This window comes from Delphinus delphis, chromosome 11, assembly GCF_949987515.2.
Source record: "Delphinus delphis chromosome 11, mDelDel1.2, whole genome shotgun sequence".
In the NCBI taxonomy this organism is placed as follows: Eukaryota; Metazoa; Chordata; class Mammalia; order Artiodactyla; family Delphinidae; genus Delphinus; species Delphinus delphis.
In genome coordinates this window covers 5,223,297-5,233,094 of record NC_082693.1, presented here as the reverse complement: position 1 = coordinate 5,233,094, position 9,798 = coordinate 5,223,297, and the positions used below count along the sequence as shown (strand labels likewise).

Genomic DNA, 9,798 nt, shown 5'->3' with positions numbered 1-9,798 from the left:
ATACTTTATTATCAGTTTCAACCATAAGATGGATCTCTACATTAATTCCCAAGGATGTATGTGTCTCCCCAACCAACCTTTAACTTTAAGACAATCTAGAAAATGGGGATTTGGGATGAATGGATAGATAGGTTGAGAGAGAGAGGAATTAGATACGTCTTTGTTCAGAGTCAAAATATCTTTGTTCCCTGGGGAAATCCTAAAATGTGAAATTTCCAATTTTTAGGATTATTTTCTCCCATGTCATCTAATTTGGCGTAACAAGATGCTTTTAGGCAAAAGAAGAGCAGGTATAATGAATAACCATGTGAGAGTCTTGGTAAAGCCTTTTCATGGCATGATATTCTTCCCAGAAAGTTAAGATGGTAAGTAACAACTGAACAGTGCACAGATTTCAATGGGTGTCATGTCAGCCTGGTTTTTAGATTCTTTGGAATATATTTGAAAGACCGGTATAACAGTTTTATTTTTAATGTCACTATTCACAGTATGCTGGAAGTTACATCCTTTGCAGTTACTTACATTTATGATAAAAAGGTTAGATGTCGACTCAAAAGTGTACATAATTTCAAAACATCCAACCCTGTCCCGTAAACAGATGCAGGCCATTGCCCTAGAGCGAGTCCGACGCAGCCTGGAGTCTGAGAGTGGAAGTTACCCCTCCCGAGGGCATCGGTTGGAAGGCAGCCTTGTCCGCCTCACCTCCATGATGCAGGCTAGCTGCTCCACCTCGTTCTCCCCAGGGAACAGGGGGGTAGCCTGTGTACAGCTCGGCCGTGATGCACCCAGGCTCCACATATCAATGGCCATGTTGTAGGGATGGCCCAGGATCACCTCTGGGGATCGGTAGAACCGGCTTTGGATGTAGGTGTAGACTGCAGGGGAAAGAAAGAGAAACCTCACGTGGAAATCTCCTCTCCAGAGCACGCGGCTCCACATACCTGCCCAGGCGGGGGTGGACGATAATTAATTAAGAACCCCCCCTACCCCCGACTTCTTTTCACTCTCCGGGCTTTGCAGGGAGAAGGAAGTACAAATGGTCAGCACTTATGAGTCCCATCCTACATCTAATCTCATCACATCCTCAGAGCAACCTGATTATCATGAGGGGCTGTTAGCCTCACGTTACTGATACAGAACTCTAAAGTAGGCATTGTTCTAGAGAAGTAAATTTGTCAGGCAAGCTTTCAAAAAAGAAAACATAAGACGCATATAAAGCTAAGTTTTCAAATTGTCTGATTAATCTGGGGTAGACGCTCTCTGAAGTATTGCGATTTGGCAAGGGAAGACATGTATGAAAGTTGAAAAAGAAGCGTGGAAAATGCATAATGTAAAAATGTATATTCCATATATTATGTGCATTGTGTTACATAAAGTATAGAAAGAAAAGTTCAACAAAATCTCAGCAGACGAGGATGTACAGAGGATATTTAGTATTGCAGGCAGCCTAGATTTTACAGAGGAGGAAACTGAGGTTGGAGAAATGGGACATTACAGTTATTTGCAAATGCTGTTAACTGGTTACCTAGATGGCGGCAGGGCAAGGGATTTTGTAGTCACTTCTCTGTTGTTTGACTTGGGTACAGTAAGGATGTAATAACTTTTAGTGACTTAAAACAAAGATTTAATAAAAATGACTTTGTACCCTGTCTGTTTCCAAAATGGACATGAGGCACTTTGCAATCAAAGTACGAATATACAGGAAAGATTTTTTAAATGAATTTAATGACAGAGGAAGACAAATACAGTATGATTTCACTTACATGTGGAATCTAAAAAACAAGTGAACAAACAAAAGGAAAGAGAAATGTCTATTTAGGTCTTCTGCCCATTTTTGGATTGGGTTGTTTGTTTTTTTGATACTGAGCTGCATGAGCTGCTTGTATATTTTGGAGATTAATCATTTGTCAGTTGCTTCGCTTGCAAATATTTTCTCCCATTCTGAGGGGTGTCTTTTCATCTTGTTTATGGTTTCCTTTGCTGTGCAAAAACTTCTAAGTTTCATTAGGTCTCATTTGTTTATTTTTGTTTCCGTTTCTCTAGGAGGCGGGTCAAAAAGGATCTTGCTGTAGTTTATGTCAAGAGTGTTCTGCCTATGTTTTCCTGTAAGAGTTTTATAGTGTTTGGCCTTTACATTTAGGTCTTTAATCCATTTTGAGTTTATTTTTGTGTATGGTGTTAGGGAGTGTTCTAATTTCCTTCTTTTACCTGTAGCTGTCCAGTTTTCCCAGCACCACTTATTGAAGAGGCTGTCTTTTCTCCATTGTATATTCTTGCCTCCTTTATCAAAAATAAGGTGACCATGTGTGCGTGGGTTTATCTCTGGGCTTTTTATCCTGTTCCATTGATCTATAATTGTTTTTGTGCCAGTACCATACTGTCTTGATTACTGTAGCTTTGTAGTGTGGTCTGAAGTCCGGGAGCCTGTTTCCTCCAGCTCCATTTTTCTTTCTCAAGATTGCTTTGGCTATTCGGGGTCCGTTGTGTTTCCACACAAATTGTGAAATTTTTTGTTCTAGTTCTGTGAAAAATGCCATTGATAGTTTGGTAGAGATTGCATTGAATCTGTAGGTTGCTTTGGGTAGTATAGTCATTTTCGCAATGTTGATTCTTCCAATCCAAGTAATGGTATATCTCTCCATCTGTTTGTATCATCTTTAATTTCTTTCATCAGTGTCTTATAGTTTTCTGCATACAGGCCTTTTGTCTCCTTAGGTAGGTTTATTCCTAGGTATTTTATTCTTTTTGTTGCAATGGTAAATGGGAGTGTTTCCTTAATTTCTCTTTCAGATTTTTCATCATTAGTGTATAGGAATGCAAGAGATTTCTGTGCATTAATTTTGCGTCCTGCTATTTTACCAAATTTATTGTTTAGCTCTAGTAGTTTTCTGGTAGCATCTTTAGGATTCTCTATGTATAGTATCATGTCATCTGCAAACAGTGACAGCTTTACTCCTTCTTTTCCGATTTGAATTTATTTCTTTTTCATCTCTGATCGCTCTGGCTAAAACTTCCAAAACTATGTTGAATAATAGTGGTGAGAGTGGGCAGCCTTGTCTTGTTCCTGATCTTAGTGGAAATGGTTTCAGTTTTCCACCATTGAGAACGATGTTGGCTGTGGGTTTGTCATATATGGCCTTTATTATATTGAGGTAAGTTCCCTCTATGCCTTTCTGGAGAGTTTAGCATAAATGGGTGTTGAATTTTGTTGAAAGATTTTTCTGCATCTATTGAGATTATCATATGGTTTTTATCCTTCAATTTGTTAACATGGTAAAAGCAGGAAAACTAAATAGTTGAATGACAGCAGCATCACCTGGAGGAATATACAGTCTGGTCCACGGAGGAAACAGACATTCAAATAAAATTTTTTTAAGGAGCCAAGTTGATTTTCAGTCTTCAAGGACAAGTAGAAATTAGCAATGGAAAAAAGGCAAATAAGAACCATCTGAAGACCTGGAGCCATGGGTACTAGCACCCAGTGTGGTGTGGCGGGGGGTCAAAGGTGAACGTGGGCAGCACGCGACAAGGTTGAAGAAGCGGACAGGGGCCAGCCTGATTCGAAATAGCTTGTGAACTAAACAGGCTAAGGGGTATGTGTGTGGATTTTAAGCAGAGGGGTGTTCGGGCTCAGATTTTATTTTAGGAAACTCCCTCTGGCTAGAGTGGCTTGATGGGTAGGCCCGAGTAGGTTACCAGTCAAGGCAAGGACGCCAGTTAGTAGTCAGAGTAAAGGCAGCAAGTGGAAGGAGAGAGCAGTTTTGAGAAACGCAGGAAATGGACTAGAGCTTGCTGAACGGATGTGAAGGGTGCAAGTGCCTGAGGCACCTCAGCTGACTGATGGTGATGCTATTTACTAACAGAAAATATAGGAGGGAAAACGCCTGGGGAGGGGGAGACGTTATTGATTCAGTGATGACTTACGTCAAATGATCAAGTGGTCTGTGTCAGGAGCAAGGTCTGGGCTTAAAGATCCTGACTTGGCAGTCACCGTCACACTGGTGACCATTGAACTTGAAGTTGCCCAAGCTTTGAAAGAAAAAAGGACCAGGGGGGAAAAGAATGGAATCTCACAGAATATGGTATGGTAGTGAGAGCTGTGGGTGTAGGTGACACAAAAGATTAGCAAGCCACAAACAATGAAGAGAGGCAGGGAGGCAGGGAGAAAAGTACAAAAGAATGGTGTCATACGCGCCCAGAAATAAAATGTACTAAGCAGGGTATAATGAATAGGGTCTATAAGATACGGTGAGAAAGTGCACCCTGGGTTTGGCAACAGAAAGGTCATGAGTGCTTTCTGCAAGGCCAGTTTTGACGCACATTAAGGTAATTTTCAGTGGAAAGTACTAATATCAATAGCATAGAGAAAACAGGTTCATCAAGCTCGTCCAGATGACTAATTAATGATATTAGTACTAACACAGGGTAGGCTCTTAATAAACGTTTATTGTTAAACTGCCGCACACGGAGTACCTCAATACCGTGTCCCTGGGAAACATGTTTCCAAGAAGGGGTGGGGCGGGGTAGGTAAGGGGGTGTAAGACAGTAGAAAATATATACTCGATAAGAAAAAATATATATAATAGCAGTAGGATCATAATTCCTACATAAAATCATCACTTTAATCACAATTCTAAATACTTATCTTCACATTAACATAGATATTTCATTAACCAAGAAGAACTGAGCTAAGTATTATGCATTTTTTAATGGTTAACATGATTCAAAGTATTTTTATTAAAAATTGAAATTTGGTTTGGTTGAAGTTCTCACCATAAAGTATCACTATTTTTACTCACAGTGAATTAGGATGTAAGCTTCCGAAAGGGCTGTACTATCTAATACAATAGGGGTGACAAGTACTTGACAGCCACCCTCTAGAGCACGGGCTTAATGTAAAAGTGACGACTTTAAGAAACAGCTCTTCCCTTTATATTTACAACAAAAAGGCTAAGTTTTTTTGCAAAGCACTCATTTTATCATGAAATGTAGACAGAGACAGATGGATGCATTAGCATCAAGGAAAAGTGCATATCACAACTTTTTCACTTTTATTAAAGGTTTTGACAATGAGGGCTTCATAAAATGTCACAAAATTCTATTTGCTATCTAACCATCTACTTCGAAGTAGGAGACATACGCTATAGTATAGCAACTGTTTTGGGTTTTTTTGTTTTTTTTTTTCTTTTGCGGTACGCGGGCCTCTCACTGCTGGGGCCTCTCCCGTTGCGGAGCACAGGCTCCGGACGCGCAGGCTCAGTGGCCATGGCTCACGGGTCCAGCCGCTCCGCGGCATGTGGGATCCTCCCAGACTGGGGCACGAACCCGTGTCCCCTGCATCGGCAGGCGGACTCTCAACCACTGCGCCACCAGGGAAGCCGATCAACTGTTTTAATATGGAAAATTATTCTGAATTCTCAATATAAAAACATTTGGCTAAAATATGAAACATCATTGCAACAAAACTGACAATGCAGGTTAAGTAACTTATAAGATTTCAGAAATGTCTCCTGGGAGAAATGGGAATTTTCCTTTTGCCAGATAAACTGTGCACAGTTAAATTTCAGGTGCCATAAACTAGACAAAGCCAGAAAGAAGCATCGGGCATGTTACTCGGAAAGAACAACATGTAACGGGGACATCCTCCATGTCAAACTGACAGCCACGTAATGACAGTGACTTATTATATACATATAAGGGAAAGAGAATATGCTCTTCAGAAGAGGATGACATTCCAAGATAATTCTTATAAACAAACCTCTTACTGAAGTCTCAGATAGCTTTTCAGAGAACAATCACAAAACAGGTAGAGATCATTTATACAACTTTAAAGGATTCATTTATGTTACAATACCCTCCTCAAATATAAACACAAATATATACATGCTTATAAAAGTGAGATCTTCTCGATCAAACATTTTCTTGCCACTACACTCAGCTACTAGCAGCATTTGGATGCAAAGGTTTAACTCGTGCTAATCGGGACAAGCCAAGGCGGAGACTCTGAGTTGGAGACTTCACAGACACTCTGGCCAGTGGGCTACGGCTGCTGCTTCCAGACACCGCTGCAAAAAGACAGATCACCTGGTGCTGAGAACGTCAGAAATCTCGTAACAAAGGTCAGTTTATAAAACAGAAGAGGCCAAAAAAAGGAGTTAAGCATTATTCTGCTATGCAGGTTCTATCAAGGTACATATTAGATCAAGAGAATGGGAAGTACTAAAGAGCAGAAAATATGTAGCATTGCGTATTTTCAAACATCCTCAGAGGCCAAGGTAATGACACCGAAACTTTAAATGTGAAAGCTAAATAGGAAAGTTGGGAGCAAAGAACACTGATTGTAAAGACATAAAGAAATGAATGGAATTATAATTTCTAAAGTAGTAGCAAAATCTAACGCATTTTTACAAAATTCTGCAACTTTTACAAGTACTCCTTACAGAATCTGTTTTTCAACTATCACATAACTTTAAATATGACAAATACCATTTTTCTTTATTTATACTAGTTTCATTTATGCTACCACTCTAATACAGCAATCATTTCCAACAAGTATTAAATTTCAGAATTTATCCACATGTATGTTCGTAGCTGGTCATGATTTTAGCCGTAAAAAGTACAAGTGTGTGTGTACTTTTTCCATACGAAGGTTTTATGAACATTCCCATGTTTCCAGCCATCTGATTTATCATGCTTAGTTGCACATACGTGCCACATATTGGTCAAATTCCTACAACAAACTTCTGGGTTGTTTCTAGTTTTTCACCACTTTTCTACAAATGGCTATAAAGAAATCACTTAGTACTGACCACTTGCTACTCTTCCTTCTTTTGAATTCTTTTTAAGGATAAATTCCCAAGATTAGTTCCTAAGTCAAAAGGCCGATTTATTTTTATGGCTCCTGTCAAGCTGTCCTGTAAAGGGATTATAAATTTATAATAATTATACCTGCTACCCCACAACCCAGAGTGCACTGCTTGATACAGCTTTATTATTTTCTAGTTTGAGAGGTATAAAACAGTATTTTATTATTTTAATTTACATTTCCGTGATTACCAGCGAGGCTGCAATTCTTTTCATATTGGTTTCTAGTTGTACTTCTTGGGGTCAGTGGTATGTTATGTCCTTGGCTCATTTTCCCATTGGAATCTTGCTGGTCTTCTCACATTCGTATAAGACAGGAGGCTAGCTGGCAACCTGAGGGTCAAATCCTGCTCTCAGATATACTGTTTGGTCCACGTGGTGTTTTAAAAAGTCTACTTTTAAGAACTAGGAGATTTCACACTAAAATCTGTACGTCTGGCTTCTCTTGAAAAACTCAGACGTGGAAATCCGAGGTCCATAATCCTGCATGTTAACAGCCAGGTGGAGCAAAGGAACGGCGGCTTCCTTCCAGAGGGCTCGCGCTCTCGAGGGCAGCAACGCCCACTCACTCACGCTTCCTCCCCAGGCCCAATTCCCTCACCTCTGTCACCTGCCCGGCCCTTCCCCACAATGAATTAATAAGCACTTCGTGTTTTATGACGTGACTCTTTACCCATCAATCCATTATTTCTTTTTTATCTTTTTGCTTATGCTACTTTCAAATTTCTACAGTCATTATATAAATACTTTTAAAATTCTTTTGTTGCGGAATCACTAATTATTCTCATAAGAAATACACTAAGGATTATCCTTGAACTGACAGAGCTTCATTATTTCAATAACTAATCTTCCGGGACTTTCCTGGTGGCACAGTGGTTTAGAATCCGCCTGCCAATGCAGGACACACGGGTTCGAGCCCTGGTCTGGGAAGATCCCACATGCCGCAGAGCGGCTAAGCCCGTGTGCCACAACTACTGAGCCTGCGCTCTAGAACCTGCGAGCCACAGCTACTGAGCCCACATTCTGCAACTACTGAAGCCCACGTGCCTAGAGCCCACACTCTGCAACAAGAGAAGCCACCACGATGAGAAGCCTGCGCACCGCAACGAAGAGTAGCCCCCGCTTGCCGCAACTAGAGAAAGCCCGTGCGCAGCAACAAAGACCCAACACAGCCAAAAAAAATTTTTTAAATAAAATAAAAATAAATTAAAAAAAATAGTATGAGCAAGTGCTCATATGTAACATTTACAACTAAGAAGAAACAAATCTACTCGTGGTAATTTTCCAAGCCCCTGCCCTTGAGCAGTAAATAAATATACCGTACCTGGTGGGACCCACTTAGGTCTCTTGCTTTCAGCTGGAGGACTTTGTATTTGTAACGGCTTCCTAGTAGCCTCTGAAGAAGGAGAAACCTTTTTCGGTGAGGGCCAAGATTCTGACTTGACAGCAGCAGGAGCAGAATCTACTGAAGTCACTTATTTGAAAAATATACATAAAAAAGGGGTCACAGAGGAAGATAAAGTTTAGCATGTATGTGTGAAAATTGTCAAGTTACATAAGCTTATAAGAATTAAAGAAGCGGAATCATAAATTTGAAAAACTCATTCATCAACATTTATTGAGAGTCTAAGAATGGCCATCTTTTATGAGCACTACATGCTAGGAAGTATGGTAAGCATATCATATACATTCCCTCTAACCCGTAGAGCAACTCCGATACAGAACTGAGTATCCATACTGCCAGTTAAGGAAACAGAGAGGTTAGACAACCTGCCTGTAGTATGAGAGCTAGTAAGTGTCTGAGTCCAGAGTCCACACTTGTAATCATCACACAATAGTGTCTCATCGGAATATGTCAGTGAGACATTTTATTAGGCTCTAGGAATTTACGGTCCAATCACTAGACTCTAGTAGAAAGGGCAGAAACGTACAGAGATGCGTACAGTGCAACGTGGCGAGAGATGACAGACTCTAGAGGCGGTCACGGGGCAGGGAACCTACATCCAGAAGCATCTTGCCGAGGGCGGTGTAAAAGCAGACCGCCTCGACGGCTCTACGGTAACCCAGGCGAGAGGGGATCAGGGCCTGAACTAAGGGGAGAAAGGCGGGAAAACAGCAGAGTGGACGGCTTTTAGTAATCAGAAGGGGGAGGCGTGCTGGAGATGAGGGAATCATCATGATTGGCAAGTTCCTGTCAGGAACACACCATCTGATGCCGCCATTTACCCAGAGAATGAACACAGAATGGGAGTGGGTTTGGGTTTTTTGTTGGTTTGGTTTTGATGGAGGGAGGAGAAGCAGAATACAAATTCACTTTCAGATAATGTTTGCTTCGAGATACCTAAGTGGCATCTACGTGCATGTGCATATGAACATCTTCACTATACACTCTTCTTAACGTTAACATCTACATTCTCTAGGTCAGCCCCATCCCACAGACTTTTCTGCCGTGGTGGGAACGTTCTTTATTTCGTGCTGTCCAATACGGTAGCCACAAGCCACACACAGTTAGTGAGCACTTGAGATGTGGTTAGCAAAGCCAAGGAACTGACTTTTAAATTTTATCTAATTTTAATTCATTTAAATATGATAGAGCTCCTTTGGCTAGTGGCTACCATATTGGACACCAGAGCTCTTGCAATTTTCTCTATTCAGGGAAAAATTGTAACACCTGCCAGGTCAGAGACGCTTAGAGGTTATCAGTACATTATTAGTGGGACTAGAAATATAACCCATCTTTCCAAATTCTTAATCTCCTTATTTAGCTGTTAAACTTTACTTCTAATATTACATAGGAAATTTTCTCGGGAAGCAACTTGCGCCAGGGTATATGGAAGACTTTAAGCAGCAAACTCCAACCTGGAAACTGAAATTTTATCGTTAGTTTTTAGAATGTTTTGGTGAGCAAGCATAAACAAACACCTGAAGAAAATA

At 40.6% G+C, this 9,798-nt stretch overlaps 1 protein-coding gene across 6 annotated transcripts in view; it reads right to left on the bottom strand.

The window, feature by feature from the left end:
* Positions 1–455: 455 nt before the first annotated feature.
* Positions 456–9,798, bottom strand: part of RAD51AP1 (RAD51 associated protein 1) — a 29,223-nt gene continuing 19,880 nt past the window's right edge. For 4 of the 6 annotated variants that reach the window (XM_060026044.1, XM_060026043.1, XM_060026048.1 and 1 more), the window contains 2 exons: positions 8,189–8,338; positions 456–875 (listed from right to left, as the gene is read on the bottom strand). In XM_060026044.1, the coding sequence (XP_059882027.1) occupies positions 655–875; positions 8,189–8,338 (371 nt within the window). In that variant the 3' untranslated portion in view covers positions 456–654. Of the gene's footprint in view, positions 876–4,437; positions 6,066–8,188; positions 8,339–9,798 lie in introns of those variants that run through there. The other 2 variants (XM_060026047.1, XM_060026046.1) reach the window with 1 other exon arrangement.